Source organism: Chiloscyllium plagiosum, unplaced genomic scaffold, assembly GCF_037043375.1.
Source record: "Chiloscyllium plagiosum isolate Xiang-an unplaced genomic scaffold, Cpla_swu_hap1 HiC_scaffold_28, whole genome shotgun sequence".
In the NCBI taxonomy this organism is placed as follows: Eukaryota; Metazoa; Chordata; class Chondrichthyes; order Orectolobiformes; family Hemiscylliidae; genus Chiloscyllium; species Chiloscyllium plagiosum.
The window spans coordinates 31328911-31353209 of NW_028270166.1; the positions used below are offsets into that span (position 1 = coordinate 31328911).

The window sequence follows — 24299 nt, forward strand, 5'->3', positions numbered from 1 at the left end:
AGACCGCACTTGGAAAACTGCGCCCAGTTCTGGTCGCCCTATTATAGGAAAGATGTGGATGCTTTGGAGAGGGTTCAGAGGAGGTTTACCAGGATGTTGCCTGGACTGGAGGGCTTATCTTATGAAGAGAGGTTGACTGAGCTCGAACTTTTTCATTGGAGAAAAGGAGGAGGAGAGGGGACATAATTGAGGTATACAAGATAATGAGAGGCATAGATAGAGTCGATAGCCAGAGACTATTTCCCAGGGCAGAAATTACTAACACGAGGGGTCATAGTTTTAAGCTGATTGGAGGAAAGTATAGAGGGGATGTCAGAGGCGGGTTCTTTATACAGAGAGTTGTGAGGGCATGGAATGCATTGCCAGCAGCAGTTGTAGAAGCAAGGTCATTGGGGACGTTTAAGAGTCTACTGGACATACATATGGTCACAGAAATTTGAGGGTGCATACATGAGCGGCACAGTGGCACAGTGGTTAGCACTGCGGCCTCACAGCACCGGAGACCCGGGTTCAATTCCCGACTCAGGCAACTGACTGTGTGGAGTTTGCACGTTTTTAGATTAGATTACATTACAGTGTGGAAACAGGCCCTTCTGGCCCAACAAGTCCACACCAACCCGCCGAAGCGTAACCCACCCATACCCCTACATTTACCCCTTACCTAACACTATGGGCAATTTAGCACGGCCAATTCACCTGACCTGCACATCTTTTGGACTGTGGGAGGAAATCGGAGCACCCAGAGGAAACCCACGCAGACACGGGGAGAATGTGCAAACTCCACACAGTCAGTCGCCTGAGGCGGGAATTGAACCCGGGTCTCTGGCGCTGTGAGGCAGCAGTGCTAACCACTGTGCCACCGTGCCTGCGTGGGTTTTCTCCGGGTGCTCCGGTTTCCTCCCACAGTCCAAAGATGTGCAGGTCAGGTGAATTGGCCATGCTAAATTGCCCGTAGTGTTAGGTAAGGGGTAAATGTAGGGGTATGGGTGGGTTGCGCTTCGGCGGGTCGGTGTGGACTTGGGGGCCTGTTTCCACACTGTAATATAATCTAATCTAAAAAAAATGTAATGAGGATCAGTGGTTGGCACAACATCGTGGGCTGAAGGGCCTGTTCTGTGCTGTACTGTTCTATGTTCTATGTAAGTATGCGGCTCCACATACCAGCTTTTCCATGTGTGAAACACTGGGACTAAAGGCTGTCAGATTCCAACTGAGTCACTGAGGCAGAGCACTGTCATGGCAACTGGCTAGAAGTAGATGTTTATCAATGGAATGGAGCTACTTGAGACAAATCAGGTGTCAGCTTGGTCCTGTTGGCTGATGGTTTCTGGATGGGGCTCTCAATCCACTCCACTCCACTCTCTCCATTTCACAATATGTCTGAGGCAGGCACTAAGTAGGAGGCTGCCCTGGTGTCTGTGTGTTCACTGGTGTCTGTGTGTTCACTGCTGCCTGTGTGTACACTGGTGTCTGTGTGTTCACTGGTGCCCGTGTGTTCACTGGTGTCCGTGTGTACACTGGTGTCTGTGTGTTCACTGGTGTCCGTGGGTTCACTGGTGTCTGTGTGTTCACTGGTGTCTGTGTGTTCACTGGTGTCTGTGTGTTCACTGGTGTCTGTGTGTACACTGGTGCCTGTGTGTTCACTGGTGTCCGTGTGTTCACTGGTGTCTGTGTGTTCACTGGTGTCCGTGTGTTCACTGGTGTCCGTGTGTTCACTGGTGCCTGTGTGTTCACTGGTGTCCGTGGGTTCACTGGTGTCTGTGTGTTCTCTGGTGTCTGTGTGTACACTGGTGTCCGTGTGTTCACTGGTGTCCGTGTGTTCACTGGTGTCCGTGTGTTCACTGGTGTCTGTGTGTTCACTGGTGTCTGTGTGTTCACTGGTGTCTGTGTGTACACTGGTGCCTGTGTGTTCACTGGTGTCCGTGTGTTCACTGGTGTCTGTGTGTTCACTGGTGTCTGTGTGTTCACTGGTGTCTGTGTGTACACTGGTGCCTGTGTGTTCACTGGTGTCTGTGTGTTCACTGGTGTCTGTGTGTACACTGGTGCCTGTGTGTTCACTGGTGTCCGTGTGTTCACTGGTGTCTGTCTGTTCTCTGGTGTCCGTGTGTTCACTGGTGTCTGTGTGTTCACTGGTGTCTGTGTGTTCACTGGTGTCTGTCTGTTCTCTGGTGTCTGTGGGTTCACTGGTGTCTGTGTGTACACTGGTGTCCGTGTGTTCACTGGTGTCTGTGTGTTCACTGGTGTCTGTGTGTTCACTGGTGTCCGTGTGTTCACTGGTGTCCGTGTGTTCACTGGTGTCTGTGTGTTCACTGGTGTCTGTGTGTTCACTGGTGTCTGTGTGTACACTGGTGCCTGTGTGTTCACTGGTGTCCGTGTGTTCACTGGTGTCTGTCTGTTCTCTGGTGTCTGTGGGTTCACTGGTGTCTGTCTGTTCTCTGGTGTCTGTGGGTTCACTGGTGTCTGTCTGTTCTCTGGTATCTGTGGGTTCACTGGTGTCTGTGGGTTCACTGGTGTCTGTGTGTTCTCTGGTGTCTGTGGGTTCTCTGGTGTCTGTGTGTTCAGTGGTGTCTGTCTGTTCTCTGGTGTCTGTGTGTTCAGTGGTGTCTGTCTGTTTTCTGGTGCCTGTGGGTTCACTGGTGTCTGTGGGTTCACTGGTGTCTGTCTGTTCACTGGTGTCTGTGGGTTCACTGGTGTCTGTGGGTTCACTGGTGTCTGTGGGTTCACTGGTGTCTGTCTGTTCACTGGTGCCTGTGTGTTCAGTGGTGTCTGTCTGTTCTCTGGTGTCTGTGGGTTCACTGGTGCCTGTGGGTTCAGTGGTGTCTGTCTGTTCTCTGGTGTCTGTGGGTTCACTGGGTCTGTCTGTGGGTTCACTGGTGTCTGTGGGTTCACTGGTGTCTGTGGGTTCACTGGTGTCTGTGATAAATCCTGTTTTTTTTCCCCCAACAGACAGTATGAAGGGGACGTGCTGGCTGAATATTCAGGATGGGCGTTGCGAGGTGAACATCAATGGAGCAACACTGAAGTCGGAGTGCTGTGCCACCTTGGGAGCAGCCTGGGGCAGTCCCTGTGAACACTGCGAGCTGGGTACTCACTGAGACCGAGGGGTTTATTGGCGGGTGGTGGTAGGGGCATGAACACTGGGAGGGTGGTGTAATGGTGATATCACTTTTCCAAAGCCTGGACTTTAGCACTGGATTGAAACTAAACAGCAAGACCCAGCACCGTGGTACGTTTTATCATTCAACTTCTCAGTTGCATGCTTGTCCTAATTTGTTTTTCTTTTAATTCTGTCCACCTTCCTGTAATCATCCATTTCACCTCCCCCTCCCACACCCCCCAAGACATGCCCATTCTGGGCTTTGTCCACCGCCTAAACAAGGCCACACACAAACTAGACGGGGAACACCTCATCTTCCACCCTGGGAGCCTACAACCACACGACCTAACACTGAATTCACCAGTTTCCAAACCTCCCCTCCCCCACCTCATCCCAGATCCAACCCTGACTCACCTCCACCGTCTTGACGTGACCAACCTATTCATCTTCCTTCCCACCGACCTATCACAATCACCTCCTACCTTTACCCAACTATCGCCCTCCCAGCTACCTGTCCCCCAGCCCCACCCTGCTTTCCCCTATTTATTTCTCAGCCCCTTCCCCCACCCCAGTCCTGATGAAGGATTATGCCTGAAATGTTGCCTCTCTTGCTCTTTGGATGCTTTCTGACCTGCTGTGATTTTTCCAGCACCACACTTTATTGACACTGACTACACCAGCATCTACAGTCCTCACTATCTCCTATTTAGTGCCCATCACTAATTATCCCTGAACGGAATGGCTCACTGGCCATTTTCAGAGAGAGATTAACAATTAACCACATTGCTGTGGGTCTGGATTCACGTAGAAGCCAAAGCAGGTAAGGGCAGCAGTTTCTCCCTGTAAAGGACGTTAGTGAACAAGATGGGTTTTTACAACAATTAGTGGTCACTATTACTGCCATGAGCTTAATTCTGGTTTTGTGAGTTGAGTTTTTCATTTGCTGCCATATGAAATTTGGTCAGGGAGCAGTTGTAGGCTATTCAGCTCCTCAGGACCGCTCTACCACTCAGTAAGATCATAACTGATCTGATTGTAACCTCAAATCCACATACCCAGCCTAACCCTGATAATGTTGCATCCCCTATCTGACCAAAATTTATCCACCTCAGCCAGAAAAAATTCAAGACTTTGCTTCTAATGTTTTTTTTACGACAAGTGTTCTGAAGATTCACAGACTGCTGAGATATAAAGATGTTTCCTTGTCTCTGATTTAAATGGGTAATCCTTTCTATTTTTAAACACAAATTCCAGGTTCCAGTCTGAGAACTGAACTCATGTTCCCACGGCATTAGCCAGGGTCACTGGATTAGTAGTTCAGTGACATTATCCCCGCACCATTCTCACCCTTATTTGAAACATTAAGGAAAGGGTGAGTGCTAAGTTGGCATTCATTGTATAAGTAGGGTTCAGGTACTTGTAATTGAAGGGGCAGAACGTGTTTAGAGAGATCACAGTTTTCCATTATTTTCTCTTTATTAGGGAGAAAGAATGAAAGAGAAACCGTGGCCCTACATATTTGGAGTGCCAAGTGGGCAGACACATGATTGTTGTTTATTAACTGGTGCCTAGTTTGAGTAGATGGGCAAGGGCACAGCAGAATTGGAGATGGGCTGAAGGCAGCGACAGATTGCTGCCTGAGAGGGGAAAAGAGAGGGAAATGCCCTTTTCTCCAAGAAATTTGATCCAGGTTAGCTACACAATCTAAGAACCATTTGTTTTAATGGACACACGATTCTGGGATATGAGCACACAAATTTGCAGCATGCATTTCAGGCAGAAGATGCTCGTGCCAGGAAATGTTAATACATCGTTAATACATCTGTATATCCACCGGTAAAATTAATTTACAATGGTTCTACTGGCATATTGAAAATAGGTGCAACTATCAACAGTAATTATTGTTATGGTCTCTCGCTTCCATAAATAATACACGATACAAATTTCTCCAAAGATGTGATTCTCCTGCCTTGTACCTAATTTGCTTTGTTCGAATATGTGCTGGATCAGCACTTTCACAGAGACTCTTGTGTGATATATTGTCAAGTCAGCACACCACTCAAGTAAAAGATTTCACCAGGTGAAGTGAAAACCCAGAATTATTCAATTCTTAGATCTAACAGCATCATAATTAGAATCTTGCAAAAATTAGGCCTGTGGGTTTGATTATTTGCTGTTATGTATGTCTGTTAAAGGTTCAGAAGATAAACTGCCAAGAGCTGAATTAATGAACCAAATTTATGTTTCTTTTGCAGATCCCACCTGCCCCAGAGGCTATGCCAGAGTGAAAGGCGTTACTTGTGAAGGTCAGCTCAGACTCTTCAATCATTCCAACTAAAACAAGGATTAAATCACCTAGAATGGACTCAAAGAATGACATGAACTCAGCTCATAGATTTACATTACTATAGTATATAGTTAATATCCATTCTTATTTCCATTGACATCATAACTTACACAATAGTGTGTGTAGACTATTACGGATGAGTTTATGCAAGCCTATAAGGGCTTACTGTTGAATTGGGAAGTTAACGTGACTATTATGCTGTTTGGCTTGGGAGGTGTTCCAGAAGTGATTTTGTAAAGACCTAACAGATTATTTAGGGTTTATAGAAAGTGAACCCAGAATATGACTCTTAAGTCAAACTATAAAAGAACTATAAACTATAAAGAACTTGTGGACAAAGCATCAAATCAGTTAGTGGCATACTTAGGGAAATAACAAGAAAGATTTTATGTAACGAGTGCAAATAAAGGTGACATTGATCAGCCGGATGATATATATATCTCTGCAAAGATGACCAAAGGTGTTTTAGCTACCAAAAAAACAAAATTGTGGCTTTCAGCATTTCCGGGAGTACTAATCTGCAATTGTTCCAAATATTTACTCAAACATATTACAATTGTAGTTGTAAGTTATATCTAACATGATTCCATTTAGATTTGGTGAACCCTGTTGCACTTCTACCAAACTGAAATACAAATTTTCTGATTAAATGTAGGCATCTGATATCATTATTGAGTTAACTCTTCTATCAAACATAAGATCTAATATTCAAATTGCTTCGTCCTTTTATCTCTGCATGTTTGCACTCTAACTTCCTCGAAATGTACCAATAACATTAACCTATTTTGCTTGTTTTATCATTGTGAAATGAATAACATATGATGTTTCTTTTTCCACCAGATGTGAATGAGTGTGATGTATTCCCTGGTGTTTGCACAAATGGACGGTGTGTGAATACACAAGGCTCATTCAAGTGTGACTGCCCTGAAGGACTGACTCTGGATGGGACTGGGAGAACCTGTGTGGGTAAGAACAGATCACTGAGGGACCTCCGTGGGAGAGTGTTTGCTTTTCGTCAATAATGACATAGCATGTTGTTCCCTGCTTTGGCATTGGCCATGGCATAATGGACAACACTCTTACCTCCTCATCAGACGATTCCAGGTTTATGTTCGACTCTAGCGATGTGATCCCAATTGGCTTTGATTTCCAAGCACTTCAACACAGTATTGATGGAGAGCTGCACTGTTGAAAAGATCATCTTTTGGATGAGGTGTTAAAGAGATGCTCTCCCAGCTGAGCTGAAAGAACCATTATTTTTTTGAACACCTGAGCCCCTGCTTTATTGACCCTCTGATTCCTTGATCTCTGCTGTCAAATTCACATTGTTTCATTGCACATAGTCAAATGGCTTCAAGTGAAATCTATTGAAATTTCAAGGTAAGGGTGGGAGGTAGGGCATAAATTGGCATAGTTGTTATTTTGAGGGCATATGTTTGAATGGAGGAGTGGATTTCAAAATGTTACCTCTTAAAAGTATTATAGTTCATGATTTTACTGATATACCGTGAGCCTTAAGCCTTTCAAAACCTGCCCAACTCCATTGGATAGAATAAAATAGAGAGAAAGGAGGTGCTAAATAAGTTGGTCATTTAAAATGAACAAGTTGCCTAGTAGATGGGATGCACCTTAGGTTGCTGAGGGATACTAGGTAGAGGTAGCAGAAGCTCTGTCCCTGATCCTTCATTCCTCCTTTGGTATGGGACTGATACCGCAGGATGGGAGGTTTCCAAATTAGATACATGATAGGCCAATCAGCCTAATGTTATTCTTGATAAAAACTACTGGTCTAAATGTTTACTGCCTAAGTAATCTAACAGTTCTTTGATGCAAAGCTTGGCAATAGAGCAAATAAAACAACAGTTGTAGACTTCAGGATAACATACAGATTGTAGATACATGGAGTTTGAAAATTAAGGTGGTTAAATGTGAAGATTGGAGAATCAACATGGGGAAAACCATCATCAACACAGTGCAAACACAAGAACCTACCTGTTTTCATTATTCTTTAAGTTATTAACAGTGACACGGCAAGGTGATAAGGTGAGTTTAATAAGGCTATATGGCTTAATAAATAGGGAATTGAATGCAAAAGCAAAGAAATTATGTTAAACCTTTACAAACCTCCGGTTAGGACTCAGAGTATTGTATATGATTCTGGGCATCAGAATGTTAAGGAATTTGAAAAAGTGCAGGTAGTTTATCAGATGAAAGGATGGAAAAAAAACCTTGGTCAGTGTCGAGATATGGGAAGTTGGGATTCCTGTCCTTTGAACTGAGAGGAAATGGGGAGACCTAATAGAGTACTCACAATTACGTAGAACTGAGATAGAGCAAGGAGTGAGAGACTGTTGCCTCTGGGTGGTCGATCATAAGTTTAAAATAATGATAAAGGTGGGAAGTGTAGATGATTTCGTTCATCTGATGAAGTTGTTATACTATGGGTAGCAGAGTAAATTCTATCCAAAGTTTTAAAGAACAAATACTTGAAGAAGGCTAATTTGTGGAGATGTGAGACAAAATTACACAGGTTTTAGGAAACCTGTTAGAGCGATAATGAGATAAATGGCCTCCTCCTTTTGTTATAAGGGTCTATGATCCTAAGGGAGTCTGTTATTGGAAGCCATTCATTTTGCTGTGGGAAGCACCATGTCCTCTGTTTGCCAGTGTCTGTGTTGAGTGACCCCTTTATATTGAGGAAAAGTAGTAGCATGAAGGAAAGGAAAGGAACCAATTCCCACACTTGGATCACACTCTCAACCAAAGTTCTCTGTCCACACATTCACTTGGAGGGTCCGTGCCTACAGTGCGTGTGCCAATTGGCATGTGGGCACATTGGTTTGAGAAGGCATTGTCTCACATGGACTTCACAGGCTCACACAGGAGCAGGGAAAGCTAGAGGGAACATAGTCCACTCTCTTCTGGGACATCATGCTTTATCTATTCAAAGACGAGGAGTTCAAGAGTTAGCCTGGTCAGTCTCATAGAGACCCACTGAAGAAATCTGTGACCCTCAGTAAACGCCATCCCAACCTGGGATTGACTCAGCTTCACATTACACTTAGATGCAGCAAGTCTGTGGAAGATGTCAAAATCAGTACTTCATTATGCACCAGCTCCAATCCTTTGATAATCTCTGATGAAGGAGGAGAAAGTAAGGACTGCAGATGCTGGAGATCAGAGCTGAAAAATGTGTTGCTGGAAAAGCGCAGCAGGTCAGGCAGCATCAAAGGAGCAGGAGAATCGACGTTTCGGGCATAAGCCCTTCTTCAGGAATGAGGGAGGTGTGCCAAGCAGGCTAGGATAAAAGGTAGGGAGGAGGGACTTCGGGGAGGGGCATTGGGAATGCAATAGGTGGAAGGAGGTTAAGGTGAAGATGATAGGCCGGAGAGGGGATGGGGGCGGAGAGGTCGGGAAGAAGATTGCAGGTCAAGAAGGAGGTGCTGAGTCCAAGGGTTGGGACTGAGATAAGGTGGGGGGAGGGGAAATGAGGAAGCTGGAGAAATCTGCATTCATCCCTTGTGGTTGGAGGGTTCCTAGGTGGAAGATGAGGCGCTCTTCCTCCAGGCGTCATGTTGCCATGGTCTGGCGATGGAGGAGGCCAAAGACCTGCATGTCCATGGCGGAGTGGGAGGGGGAGTTAAAGTGTTCAGCCACGGGGCGATTGGGTTGGTTGGTGCAGGTGTCCCAGAGATGTTCTCTGAAATTTTCCATTAGTAGGTGGCCTGTCTCCCCAATGTAGAGGAGGCCACATTGGATGCAGCGGATGCAGTAAATGATGTGTGTGGAGGTGCAGGTGAGTTTGTGACGGATATGGAAAGACCTAAGGGATCCTTCCATATCCATCACAAATTTTCCATCAACACATTTTTCAATTCTAATCTCTGATGAAGCCAATTAAAAGATCGTTACTTGGAATTGCAATTGCTATCTGATAAAACCCCAACCAGAATCGAAAAAACTTTTCGCAAAGTTGAGCTTTGATGAATAGTCATGTGATCAGAGCAGAAGTGTGGCTAGATCAGTGCTACCTAAACTAGGAGAGCAGTGATTTTTTTAAAATGATAGACAGTAGATGCATCTTTCAGGCACTAATGTGTATACTGATTATTTCCAGCACTGTCTGTCCCTTTTCTGTCTAAATTTGTGTTTAAATTTAGTCTGAGCAAAATGTGGAGCATAGCTGTCAGTAATGTTACTCTATTGTGGAGTATTATTGCTGTGCAATGCCTTGGGGCTAACTCCATATTGTCTATTCCCTCCAGATGTTCGTCTGGAACACTGCTACCTGAAGTGGGAGGAGGACGAGTGCACACAGCCAATGGCGAGCCGGTTCCGTATTGACACTTGCTGCTGTTCGATTGGCCGTGCCTGGGGTGGAGACTGCGAGGAATGCCCACAGCCTGGCACACGGGAATATGAGGCTATTTGCCCCAGGGGACCAGGATTTGCCAACAGGGGTGATGTTCTGACAGGCAGACCATTCTACAAGGGTAATGGTTCAACGAATAACTATTTCAAATTACACATTGCATGTCCAGGCATTCTCCTCAGGATTTGTTGTCATGATTTTTGAATAAGCATTTATGTCAACATCTAAGAGTGAACATACCTATGTAAGCAGTTACCTATAACAATGTAGCTTCCAGTTCTGGCCGAAACAGGTTTCAGAGGACTGGATATGAAAATAGCCATATTCATGAACAAGCTGTGGGAAATGTCACGGGCACTTCTCTTTCAAATGTTTCAAAAAATACGGGAACAATTACAAACTCTAGGAAAACATATCCCATATTACTGTTATTCCAAATCTTGGATGTGCTTCTGATGTACAATTCCAGAAGTAATTCTCCAGCTGGTACAGCTGATCCGCATCAAGGGCAGCATGTTTCATCAATGTGTTGGTGTTAGATAGATTTTTGTAATTAAAGCATTGATTCAAAACAGAGACATTTCACCAGTGCTAAGAATGCTGGGATATTTGTGCTGCCATTGTATTCTCCTGCTCTCTCTCTCTCTCTCTCTCTCTCTCTGGCTCTCTTATAAATGAAAACTCAATAGTAACAATTTATACTCAGAACCAGGTGGGTTGCCATGAGAGGAATAGAAAAGACAGAGGTACGTGTACCAGGAGAAAATCTGAGCAGGTAAATGGGAGGATGCCACGTTTTCAAAGCATTTCAGGAGATAACAACAACATGCTCTACAAATGAAGAGCCTTTCACCCAAAAAATGATGATTCTGATCTGGAGTTAAATGGCTGTAAATATTGGCGTGGCAGCATTTGTCTCAGTTGCAAGTTTATTTTTAAGGGATGTGGCTTCACCACAGCTGTTTATAGACTCAGTCATTCCACTCCCTTTGAGGAGAAAGCCATCTTACCCAGATGCTTTCTGATCAGACGTTTGGCCGTCCCAGCTATTTCCTATAATGACAAGGGAAGTGAATCCAGATTAAACAGAATCAGCCCAGCTTCTCCAGTTATGGACAAGGGTTCGCCACCGTTGGTCCCAATGCCCCACTCCAGTCACAGGTGAAGCATGACCATTCTCTTCCTTCCTGTCCTCCTGGTGTTGATCATTTAAATATGTTCAATTCCCACTGCCTGTGTTTGGATCCGGTCTGTATCCATATAAACAGCTCACCGCCCTCCAATGTCAGGTTCTTTTCTCGATTGGACGGCTTCAGATGGAAAATTTCCCACCTCTGATTTACATAGTGCTTATAATGACTGTACTGATCGTCTTACTCTCTTCCAGATATCAACGAATGTAAGGTATTCTCCAGTCTGTGTACATATGGAACATGCCGGAACACAGTTGGAAGCTTTAAATGTCGCTGCGAGAGTGGATTTGCCCTAAACATGGAGGAAAGGAACTGTACAGGTAGAAAACACTAGGAGGTACAGGCTAGCTCGTTGTTTGAGACAGATTTAGGTAGCGTTATCTTCTGTTTATCTTTCTTTTCTATTTGCATCTGTCTCTGTCTCATTTACTGGTCAATAGTTTCTTTGACTGTCTGTCCTGCATTTCTTATCATCTGTCTAATTCTGTTCATCTGTATCCTCTTTATCTCTTGTTCCTTTTCTATTTAACTCTGTTCCTTTTTTGTTTTCTTTTTCCCCTCTTTCCTGCTCAGTCACACATTCACTGTCTAATTGTCCTCTCATTTTTGTAGATATCAATGAATGCCGTATTTCACCGGACCTCTGCGGCCACGGCATGTGTGTGAACACACCAGGCAGTTTTGAATGTGAATGCTTTGAAGGATATGAAAGTGGTTTTATGATGATGAAGAACTGCATGGGTAAGTGATCATTACTGGCTGATCACTGTTGACAGTCTATGACTGGGTTTTCATGAACTAAATGACACAAACAAGGCAAAGTGAATCACAGCATAGCTCCGACTGAAGACAGCAGTGAAGGCTGAATGGTCTGAATCAATAAAGTGTGGAGTTGGAAAAAGCACAGCAGGTCAAACAGTATCAGAGGAACAGGGTCAGGAGAGTCGATGTTTCAGGCTGGGCCCTTTCATCAGGACCAGACTTGAAATGTTGACTCTCCTGCTCCTGCTCCCCTGATGCTGCTTGACCTGCTGTGCTTTTACCAGCTCCACACTTTATCAATTCTGACATTCCAGCATCTGCAGTCCTCACTATCTCCAAGTGAATCGACTGAATGAAACACCACACTTTAAATACATCAGAGCTGAAGAATATGAAGAAACGGGAAGATGCATCAGCCGAACAAGTCAGTCCATCGTCAATGGATCATCTCCATCTATTCACCTCCTCATTATCTACTTCAACCGTGTCTTCCCACCATTTATATTCTTTCAGCCAAAACTCAGCAGCCTGATCCTCTCCGCTTCAACGGCCTTCCTTGATAAGTTATTCCACAACTCAACGACCCTTAGGCGAAAAAGATGCTTCCCTGCTTTACTCCTTACTCTTACATTCCTAATTTTAAATCTGCCTTCTTTGGAATTTGAATCCCAGCATAATGGACAACCTGTCTGGATTAGTTTGTAAATCCATTCAGGCCTATTCAAACATTAATTAATATATCTCAAATTTTCTTGCTTAGTTTTTTTGTGTCACACCAAGCTAACTATTGTGCCCCTATGACCCTTCCCCAGTGCTGTGACATCACTCCTGTGACTTACTGACCAATGGAGGTCTAACCAACACCTTATGCCCAGCAACAGTGCAGGCTGGCCTTCTGGTACTGTAGTTGAGGATTGTAACTCACTGATCATCTCCCTCCTACAGACCTGTGCTGTGTCTTCATCTTCTCAGGAGTAAAGACGCCTACCAGATTTTTCCAAAGTTACTTCCTACCTTGTCCAATTGCCTCCATAGCCTGACCCTTCACCCCAGTGTCTCTCATGGTCCTACGCTGCCTATAATTACTCTCAAGGACCACCATTAGTCTTGGTGCTCCCACTGCCTCTGCTCCCCCCCACTTTTCACAAAGGGGGTCAGGCAAAAAATGTACAATGCGATTCATGTGGTCTCTTGCTTTGAATAACTTGAATGGATGATGAGCTGTGCAGAAATGAATTTGGCACTGCAACATGACATTGTTTAAATTTGGAATGCCCCCACCCAGGATCTGCTTTGGGTCCTTTTGATATGGATGTAATCTGACCTTGTATCTACACAGACATTCCAGAACAGGAAGTACATAGTGAAGCCCAGCTCTCCTTATTGGAATGGCCTCAGCAGTCTTTGTGGTGGCCTGTTTTAATGGTTTCCATATGTTGCTTTGCTAGCAGAGGCTGATCTGTGCCAAGCAATCCTTTATTCACTGGAGTTGGAAGCTGCTGTAGAACACTTAATAAATTCCACACAGTAGACATTGAGATTTAAAGAACTTTCCATAATTTACATTGCCTGAGCCATAATTAGAGGTGTGAAAGAGATGTACCATTAGCATCAGAGAGAGACTTTCATTGCACTGCAGACTTCACATCATGCCACAGGTCTGCCACTGTTCTGTAGGTCCCACAGTCCTTAGGAAGTTGCAATTTGTATTTCACAAAGGACACAGAGCAAGTGGCAATCACTCTACTAGTCATTGACTCACTTGTAGGCCTCCCACTTACACTGTTCCCAAGTCAGACCCTCTCACAAACATCCATATCTCTGCACAGAGCGCTCCACAAATGCCACCCATAATGCCAAGTCAGCCCTAAAGCACTCTTCAACTTAGTATTTAGGGATTGTTTATGTATGCAGTGTTTAGTGCATTACATGTTTATGAAAGGATCAATATACTTGTCTCTGTGTAAACACAATTAGACAGATTAAACAGCAATTCAATCATCTTTAGTATCATACTGAGTGCTGCATGCTCACTACTGCTACTGTTAACCCAAGAAATAAACCCACATTGCATTGGCTCATGCTCTAGATGTTGACATGAGGTTATATTTACATAACCTTTCTGTTCATCATCCAGATATTGACGAGTGTGAGAGAGACCCCTTGCTGTGTCGGGGAGGAACCTGTGTAAACACTGATGGCAGCTATGAGTGTATTTGCCCACCAGGTCATGAGTTGACCATCGAGGGAGATGGCTGTGTGGGTAAGTGGTTTTACAAATCTCTTTTAAGACAGTCAGTAGATGCTGTGTTTGTACTGTGTAAGTCTGTGCAGCGACTTATAGAATATTAAGCCAGTCAAAGCAAGGTTCAACTTTCTTTAAACAAAAATTGACCTGGATTCTCTGATCATAGTTAAATTGCTGCTTCACTCCCATTTTACCGCACACGAACAGAGCTCCACACGTTTGGCTATCTCGTCTGGTCCTGGCTCCTTCTGAATTGTTCTTCCACTGAGCTGCTTTCTCACAGGAATAACAAACCAGGTCCCCTCTTTACAAGACCAGCTTTCATATTTTAGAAAGTTTTGGCATAACGTTTCAGTATATTAATGATTGGATTTGTGAATGTAGGGGTAGAGTGGAACCTGGGGTTGGATGGTAAGATTGGGATGGTGGGGGGAAGGTGAGCTTAGAAGCAACCAGATAGGGCTGGAGAGCTGTTGCAGGCTGTGGGTGGGGAGTAGGTAATGAAGGCAGGTTGGGACAGTGGGTAGTTAGGGTGTCGGGCTTGGGGGAGAGAGTCATGTCGTGAGACCTAATCAGATCAGGTTAGGAGGTGATCATGTGGTAGCTGGGGCTGGGGGGAAAGGAGTTAGGGCTTACTGGTGAAATCAGTTAGTGGGAACTAGGCATGTGGAGGAAGTCAGGGGATAAGGTTGAGATTCATGTGCAGGGTCAGGTTGGGTTGTTGTGAGGTAGTTAAAAGGTTGAGGTGAGGGGTTACTGAGACTAGGATTTTTCTCTCTAACAATTCCTGGGTCGATGAGTGAATTGGAATCGTCCAAAATCTCTAACTCTAACATCGAGTTTGAGACTTTGCAGAGCGACCTGGGAAGCAGGGAAAATACTTATCGAAAGTTGATTAATTCACAAGGAAACAGGTGCAGCCCTGATGGATCCCACAACATGTCCCCAACAAGCTAGAGACTGGCTGATCTTCACCACCATCTCTCAGGTCAGACGGATCAGGGGTCACCAATTCTCGCTATCTCAGCATATTTGTCTTTCAACCACCCCATCCCTTTTTATCCTGCCATTGGTTGGTCAATCCATCCATTTTGGTGACAACTCACCTTCCCACACCAAGTAAAGCGATTATTTTATATTATATTTAAATTAACTGTCAGCCAAAGAGCCATCTCCAATACTTTTACAATTAATAAATTAAAGTGGTCAAGCAAGATGAAAATAACGTAGAATTGTTTTTATATCCATGCAGTTTTTCTTCTTGGTCTTTTTTTGGTTCATGACTCTGGATAAACCAGCATTTATTGCCCATTCTGAAATGCCCACATTGCTGTGGCTCTGGAGTCACAAGTAGACCAGACCAAATAAGGATGGCAGATTTTTCTGAAGGACATTAGTGCACCGTTAGTGGAGCATTCTCCCCATTGAATTCCCATTGACCCCACCATCTTTATTAATCCTGAAGGCCTCAGAAGTAATCTGGGATGTTTTGAGTTTAATGTGCTGTCAGTTGTTTAGTTTCTGTGTGACTGTCAAACACTCACAACTTTCTTCCCTGATACAGATATCAATGAGTGCTCACTGAGTGACAACTTGTGCAAGAATGGCCGCTGTGTGAATATGATTGGGACTTACCAGTGTGCTTGTGACTCAGGATATCAGGGCACAGCGGACAGACAGGGCTGTGTGGGTAAGAGCTGCTTCCTTACTCTTAAACAATCAGTGGCTAAATTAGCTGTACAGTTGACATTAATCAGTGCAGTGCAAAATACAGATGAAACTCGCACCTTATATATTCTCTGTGAATATCATTTAACCTGTTCAGATGTTTATTCATCCTTTTCGGACAAGTAAACTGTTACAAGCCTGTGGTCAAATATAGTGGGTAATGGGAAATCTGTCAGATAACTGTGGCCAATTACCATCCCACCAGTCTGCTTTCAATTGTCAGCAAATTGCTGGGAGGTCTCATGGACAATGCTGTCTGACAGCACTTACTCACCAATAAGCTGTTCACTGATGCTCCATTTGAGTTCTGGCAGGGCCACTCAGCTCCAGACCTCATCTTCAATCCAAATATGAGCAAAAGAGTTGAATTATTGCACCAGCTCTCACCATACTGTTCCTCAATCCCAGCATCTCGCCAAATCCCTCAGCACAATAAACCCTTCTCATCTCTGTCCAGAAACAAATCCAACTGTACTTTTCTTCCCATTTACACAAGCTTTTGGCTGAAGCTCCAACTGTGGTAACTTGGTCCATGATCTGACTATCATGTGCAGTAAAAAGTCTCCAAATGATCCCATCTCCTTCTAAATTTTGTAGGATTTATAGTAGCTTTTGATTTAATTGAATTTATCAACTCCTTTTGTTAATTTGGAAAACATCACCCTAAAAATCATCTGTTTTCCAGCAAATAAACCGAAACTGCAACTTAGCCCTTCCCCTGAATGTTGATCCCTCAGGCATGGTGTTAAACAGCTGACCCTTCATTGTATCCTTTCTAGAGGATTTAATAGCTATTATGAATCGACCTGTTCAGATGTGCAGTGACACACCTCGATTATCTAGCTCAGAGAAAGGGACATTACTATTGCAACACAAGGGCACAAATATTCTTGCACCAGTCCACATACAAATCGTGGCCACATTACTGCAGAAGATCATGATTTTGATTTTAATGGATGGCTGTGTGATTATGAAAGTGTGTTTCAGTTACACAAAGGCCTAGCTCTCAGTTGTCTTTTTCTTCTTTCAGATATTGATGAATGTACAATTATGAACGGTGGATGTGATACACACTGCACAAACTCCGAGGGAAGCTATGAGTGCAGCTGCAGTGAGGGCTATGCACTGATGCCTGACAAAAGGACATGTGCAGGTAGGCAACATGCAATCCTTAACATTGACCACATCCTGTTGCACAGTGAACAGACCTGGTGATAACTACAACTTTGAATATCAGGCCTGAGGCTAAAGGAAACTTGTACAATTTCTCCTGCATTTCTGATTGGGATTCTGATTCTTATTATAACTGAACATCCATGAAGCTGTTAGAATTGTATTCACTCACAATCTTTAACCTCAAGGCTCATCACATTCCTTACTCAACCATTGCCATGTGGTCAACTGAAGAGTAGAGGATGCCATGCCATGAGCAGCATCAAGCGTATTCTCGGAATGAGATGGCAGCCTGTTGAAACTGCAACACAGGATCACGTGGATGCTAAACATAACAAGCATCATGCAATAGGTGGAACTAAATGGTCCCAGGCATGAATAGTGGCAGGCAATTAATCTGAGGCCCCATTCTCAACGATGCGGGAGCCCACACATCAGGACAAAGATAAAGCTGAAATATTTGCAGCCATCTTCAGCCAGAAGTGCCCAGTGGGTGATCCATCTCGGGCCTCCTCCTGAGGTACCTAGCATCAAAGATGCCAGTCTCCAGTCAATTGATTCACTCTCTGTGGCATCAAGGAACAACTGAGCAAACTTGTTACAGTAAAAGTTATGTATCCTGACAACATTCTGGCAATAGTACTGAATCCTTGTGCTCCAGAACTTGCCATGTCCCTAATCAAGTTCTTCCAGTACAACTACAAGACTCACCATTGACCCAATGATATGGGTCATTGCCAAGGTATAACCTGTCTACAAAAAGGCCAAACATGATCAGACACATTACTGCTCCTTCAATCTGTAGTCAACCATTATCACTGTGTTAGAAGGTATTGTGGAGAGTGCAATCAAGTGGCACTTATTCAGCAATAATCTTGATATCAATGCTCAGTTTGGGTTCTGCCAGGGCCACCTGCTATAGCTTTGATCCGAACACAGACAAAAGCATCTACTTCTGGAGGGTTGGTTGGAGTGTCTGCCCATCAAGATAGCAATTGACCAAGTGTGGTATCAAGGAGCCCTTGTGAAGTTGTCAATGGGAATTGCGGGAAATATCTTACCACTTGGAGTCATAAAGGAAAGATGGTTGTAGTTGTTGGAGGGCAATCACCTCAGTCGCTGGACATCATGGTCAAAGTTCCTCAGGGTAGTATCCTGGGCAACGTGTACCTTCAGCTGTTCTATTAATGACTTTCACTTCATCTGTAGTTTAGAAGTGGGGATACTCACTGAAGATGGCACAGTGTTCAGTACCATAAGCACCTTATTGGTCCTGAAGCAGCTGTGCCCAATGTGTAAAAAACTAGACAACATTTAAGTTCAGGTTGATTAGTAACAATCAACATTCATACCACACAAGTACAAGAATTGCACAAATACTGTCTCCATTAAGAAAATACCTAACCATCTCTCCTTGACATTGAATCATATTGCCGCCACTAAATTCCCCACTGTCAACATCCTGGAAGTTAGTATTGATCAGAAACTGAACTGGATCAGCTACATAAATGCTGTGACTGCAACAGCAATTCAGAGGCTGGGAAATCCATGGTGAATAACTCACCTCCTGACTTCCCAAAGCCTGCCCAGCATCTACAAGGCACAAGTATGCTCGAATATTGTCCACTTGTCTGGAAGGCAGGAGCTCCACATCATCCAAGACCATCAAAGACAAAGCAGCCCACTTGATCAACACCTCATACACTACCATTCGCTCCCTCCACCACCGATGCAATGTGGCACCAGTATGTGCTATCTGCAAGAACACTAAGCTTCACATTGAGACACCTTTAAAAGCATCTCCAACAAGGGCATTGGACACATAAGAACATGTCCACCTAGAAGGCCTTCATTGCACATCAGTACAACTTGGAACTTTTTCACTTTTCACTCACTGCTGCTGGACCAATATCCTAGAATCCACTCCTTAAACGTTCTGTGAATATTCCTCCACTCCATGGACTAGACCATGGTGGTTCATCACCTTCTCAACAGCATTTAATAATTGGCGACAAATGCTGGCTTAACCAGTGAGGCCTACCATCCCATAAGAAATACATGTCAGGACTCAGCGCCACATTTTATTGACTCACTATTCAATAAGTTTTTTTTTCTGAAGAGTCAGATTGTTATCTTTAAATCCTGTAACTTTTGTACACCAAAGGCAGCAAGGTTGTGGGAAAAAGTGTGTATTAGGAGTTAGGTCACAGGTCAACCATTGAACAACACAACAGGCTCAAACAGTTAAATGGCCACCTTCTGTTCCCATGTCTTTCTGCTCGCTAACCCTTGGTCCTTGGATGTTTCCGCAGTCCAACTTCCAGCACACAAAACAATAAATGAAGCACCTCATGCAGACTGACTGTTTCCTTGAATAAAAACTAGTCAGCTCCTTACAACAGCACTGCTCCCACTAACTGTGGTGCACAGATTTATTTCATGACAGGCGAAGGTCTGACTAAAAGTTAAAGGTTTCAGTGGGAGAGCTATGTGTAAAATTGAATATTTTTGGTGACTTATTGATTTTGTTTTGTTCAGATATTGATGAATGTGAGGAGAATCCTGATATTTGTGAGGGTGGACAGTGTACCAACATCCCTGGGGAATATCGCTGCCTCTGCTTTGATGGGTTTATGGCTTCGATGGACATGAGGACCTGTCTGGGTGAGAACTGAAGTCCATCGCTTTTGTTAAAACTTTACATGATTAGCCGGAGCTCCCTATAAGTCAAGAATGGTGTGTCAGCATTTGGAGATAATAAGACAAGATTTCAGAATCATTGATAATATTTTATGTACTACCTTAATTACATTGTCACTCCTGCTTCCTTTTATAGTCCAGTTACCAGGCAACAGTGAACCAGGCCAGATCATATGATCTGAATCACATGCTGAGGGCAGTTGCTCGCTCCAAATGGGATCTTGCTAACATTTAATTTTACACAGACCCTCAATGCCTCCTACCAAATCAATGGAGTTTTAGGGTTTCCAAATGCCTCAGGAGGCAAGAACAGAGAGATTCATGGGAAGAGGGGCAAACACAATTCATGTGGGAGCATGTGATGGTGATTCATGGGAAGAGAGAGAGAACCAGTGATGAGTGAGAGGAAGGATGAAGCTACTAGTTGGTGGGAGGAGGGGACATGAAATGGGTCCAGCCGTGAGAGTGGGTGAAAGTTTGAGTAGAGCGAAGGGCAGATCCAAAGGTGAATGCGGGGAGAAAGGCAGCCAGCAGTTTTGGCACTGCACCTACTATGATAACGATGGGAAATAACCACTGTATGGCTCATTTACAACCGTCTGAAACTTTAAAGTGCAATATTTGAGCTTAAGTTGCCCTTCTCCTACAGCCCCCTGTCGTGCTAGCACAGACTGAACCTTAGACCTCAGACTTCTATTCTGGCGAGCTCCAATTTCATTATTTAATGTGGAAAATAAATCTCTCATCTTCAACTTCCCTTCCAGATGTTAATGAATGTGACCTGAACCCTAACATCTGTCTCCACGGCGACTGTGAGAACACCAAAGGCTCTTTTATCTGTCATTGCCAGCTGGGATACTTTGTAAAGAAAGGAACAACAGGATGCACAGGTGGGAATGTTCATTATTCACCTTGTTCTCCTGCAGACCTTCCATTGATGTTCAATCCCATTCTCTGGACTGTCATCCAATCAAAGGCTCTTTGTTCAGGATTTAGAAATGAGATGAGAAGGAATACATAGAACATTAAACAAAGAACATTACAGTGCAGTAAAGGCCCTTCAGCCTGTTGCAGGCAGGTATTCCACGCACTTGCTACTCTCTGAGTAAAGAACCTACTTCCGACATCTGTCCTGTATCTATCACCCCTGAATTTAAAGCTATAGTGGACTATCTGTGGAACTCATTGCTGCAGAAGGCTGTGGAAGCAAAGTCATTGAGTGTATTTAAGACAGAGATAAATAGGTTCTTAATTAGAAGGCAATCGAGGGTTACAGGGAACAAATTTGATTGGCTATTGGCCTAATTCTGTTCAAATGTCTTATGGTCTTATGGTGAAACCTTGCACTTCCTGTAAGAACCATTCTGAGGTGTCCTGTAATGAGATTTTTGATTTAGGGCCTATTAAAAGTAGTTGACCACATGCTCTCTAACAGTTGTCCTGAAGCCAGAGGAGAGTGTTCCCTCTTTCCCCAGGGAATGTTCAGACTGTTAAAATTACCCGCCACTATACTGTAGTGGGATTTTTAGAACTTGCTCATTTAAACAGAAGTGGACTAGGTTGCAAAGTCATTGCAAACCCAGCATTAGCATTCAAATCAGAGAAAATGGTCCTGTCCTCTTAACTTGCTTTCCTCTTCCCTTTTCATATTTCCTGCAAAGCACCTTATCATTACAATTCAAATATACACAATTGGTAAAACGTGTGGGCAATTCTGAGGTAATGTAAGATGCTATATAAATTCAACATTTGCTTTGTGAATATCCCTAGTTGGCAGGGCATTGAAGCCAAAGACAGCACAGCTTCAATCTTGACAATGATGTCAGGGTTCTGTAGCTGTGAGAAGATACTTGAGAAATAGAAATTTTCAACATTGGACCAGAAAATGACTATTTCATCTGTTGTAACAAACATTCATTTATTTTAAATTGTCAATAAATAGGTGGCTAGGAAAATGTCTTTAGATATTTGAAATATGGAATGATCCCCAAGATTGAGATGAAGCAGAGATCTTTTGAGGGGAAATGACTACATAGTTGAAGCAAAGATTCCAGGGTGAGAGGAAGTGAGTGGAGAGGTGGGATCACTTTTGGCTTATTCTAGCAAAGAGCCGCACACACTGAGTTGTAAAATTCTATTATTTTAATCTTCTAATGAGCATTATGCCACATTGTGTCCAGTCCTCCAGCATTCATTCCATTTCCTGACCACCTTGTTCCAAGTCCCAGCACGTTAGGTGACTACCATGACATTAACACCTCTAGAAGTTGTACCATTTCAAAAAATGATATCCACGCTTAATATGGAAGAACTAATGAAGCAGGATTTTAACCAGAGTATTTTTCACACAGTAGCTAACAATGTTAATGCATTGTGCAGATCATTCTACAATTGAAGCAAATGAATTTCTACAAAGTATGGCTCCTTCATCTTTATATTTGGAGATAACTTACATTGTACAATTCTGTAATTTGGAATGTTCCAGATCTGTTAGTACCACTACAGCTTCATCGCTCAAAGCTTCTTCCACTTTTTCAGATATTGATGAGTGTGAAGTTGGAGCTCACAACTGCGACATGCACGCCTCTTGTGTGAATGTGCCAGGCAGCTTCAAGTGCAAGTGTCGTGATGGATGGATTGGAGATGGACTGGAGTGCATCGGTGAGTATGTCAGTGCATTAGGGCTGACATTGGTTTCCGTTGAAATGGGGAAATCAACTTCATTAAGAAGGAAAGAAAATCAAAGAGACGCAGCCTCTTTAAACACAGTTTTCCAAGCCAAGGTGCTGTGTATCTTGGAAGAAAGTTGCAGATGGTGGTGTTCCTGTGTGCTGGTGATCTTTAACTTTCTAGGTGATAGAGGTCATAGATTTGGGAGATGCTGTTGAAGAAACCTTAGTATTTTGCTGCAGTGCTTCTTTTAGATGGTACCCATTGCTGTTACGGTGAGTCAGTGAGGGTGAATAGAAGGCTGCTTTACAGTCAAAAAGAACTGAATTTACAGAGGCTAAATGCCAGTTTAATAATGGTTACAGACTGTTACTCAAGTTAACTATGCAGGAGGTAACTCTGATCTTGTGTTTAGAGGGCTGTTGTTTAATGAGTAAGACTCTAACCATTAGAGTTTGGTGAGATTGCTTTCTGATTTGTGTACTAGGTGCTGAGATTTATTACACTATCACACCATGTCTGTGTGGATCCCTGTGATCAAAACAATGGAAATCTCTCTTTATCCTCCACTCCCACCATCCCTCCTGACCACTCTGTATTCCCCTCCTGCTGTCTATCCATCAGGCTGATGCCTCTCCTAGGACCCCAGCATGATGGATCAGCATTGGACTATGAAGGCCCCAAGTGTGACCTCCCCCACCACCCAAAGACTCTGCCATCACAGACTGTCACAATTTTTGAGATTCAATAATTGGTCTCAGCACCCCAGAAAAGGAGTGTCAGCCCAGGTGCCTGTAAATATTTGCATTTCTAAACATTCGTTTGTTGTTCAACTTATTTGATGTAAAAAATATTTAAAAATCAAACCTGAAGATTAGATCAACAATAACATTTTGGGGGCATTAACATACTTGGCTTCGCTCACCGTATCATTGAAATGGAGGCACCCAGTGAAGGTAAAGGCACCAGCTATGAAGATTCCAGCTCCGCCCATTAGGTGGTTGCCCGGAGACACCCCGGATGAATGAGAGATTTGTATGCAGTTGGGGAATATGATCGCTGATAGCCTTTGATCTTCCCATTGCAGATCTGGATGAATGTGCCACTGAGGAACACCAGTGTAATCCCAGTGCCAACTGTATGAACACACCAGGCTCGTATCGCTGCACCTGTAAGGATGGCTTCAGTGGTGATGGCTTCAGCTGCTCAGGTAATGGGTCCCCAGCAAGTAACAGAGAGATGAACTGGACTCGTGCAGCCAACCTGGGAGCATTTGCTGTTCCATCTTCTGAATAGTCAGTGACTAGTCTGATCATTTTTTATTAAAACTGGGCAGGGTTCATGTAACTTTGTGTCTCCTTTTCCATCTCTCCTTTCTGGTGCTGTCATTAGAGCCTGTGACTCTTTAACTTCCAAAAATTTCTTCCTCTCTATAGGCATAATTACCAACCAGGCTATTCATGTACAGCCATCTAGAAAAGCCTTTGTCAAGCCAAATAAGATTGGTTGTGACTGGTTTGATTATGTAACTCTCCATTCCCTATTGCCTCAACCCATTTTGCGCATTTGTAGATCACTCACCCTTCGAGAGTAGTCTTAGCATATCTGATCCTGCCAAACTCCTACCTTTCAAAGGCAGTCTAGCTGATAGAGGCACTGTGCTCTTCTCAATGAGCAGCCAATACAGCACCACAAAGACATGCCATTTGCCAGTTATAGAGTCATAGAGATGCACAGCACGAAAACAGACTCTCTTCTAACTCGTCCATGCTGACCAGATATCCCAACCCAGTCTCGTCCCATTTCTCAGCACTTGGCCCATATCCCTCTAAACCCTTCCTATTCATATACTCATCACGATGCCTTTTAAATGTTGCAATTGTACCAGCCTCCACCACTTCCTCTGGCAGCTCATTCCATACATGCACCACCCTCTGCATGAAGAAGTTGCACTTTACGTCTTTTTAATATCTTTTCCCTCTCACCCTAAACCTATGCCCTCTAGTTCA

At 43.7% G+C, this 24299-nt stretch overlaps 1 protein-coding gene across 1 annotated transcript in view; it reads left to right on the forward strand.

The window, feature by feature from the left end:
- fbn3 (fibrillin 3) overlaps positions 1-24299 on the forward strand; it is a 440729-nt gene that overhangs the window by 333080 nt on the left and 83350 nt on the right. Inside the window, exons 21-33 of the mRNA XM_087976092.1 lie at positions 2947-3084; positions 5353-5403; positions 6285-6410; positions 9710-9937; positions 11204-11329; positions 11622-11750; positions 13909-14034; positions 15584-15709; positions 16778-16900; positions 19459-19584; positions 20385-20510; positions 22159-22281; positions 23378-23500. Coding sequence (XP_087832218.1) covers positions 2947-3084; positions 5353-5403; positions 6285-6410; positions 9710-9937; positions 11204-11329; positions 11622-11750; positions 13909-14034; positions 15584-15709; positions 16778-16900; positions 19459-19584; positions 20385-20510; positions 22159-22281; positions 23378-23500 — 1671 coding nt within the window. The remainder of the gene's footprint in view (positions 1-2946; positions 3085-5352; positions 5404-6284; positions 6411-9709; positions 9938-11203; positions 11330-11621; positions 11751-13908; positions 14035-15583; positions 15710-16777; positions 16901-19458; positions 19585-20384; positions 20511-22158; positions 22282-23377; positions 23501-24299) is intronic.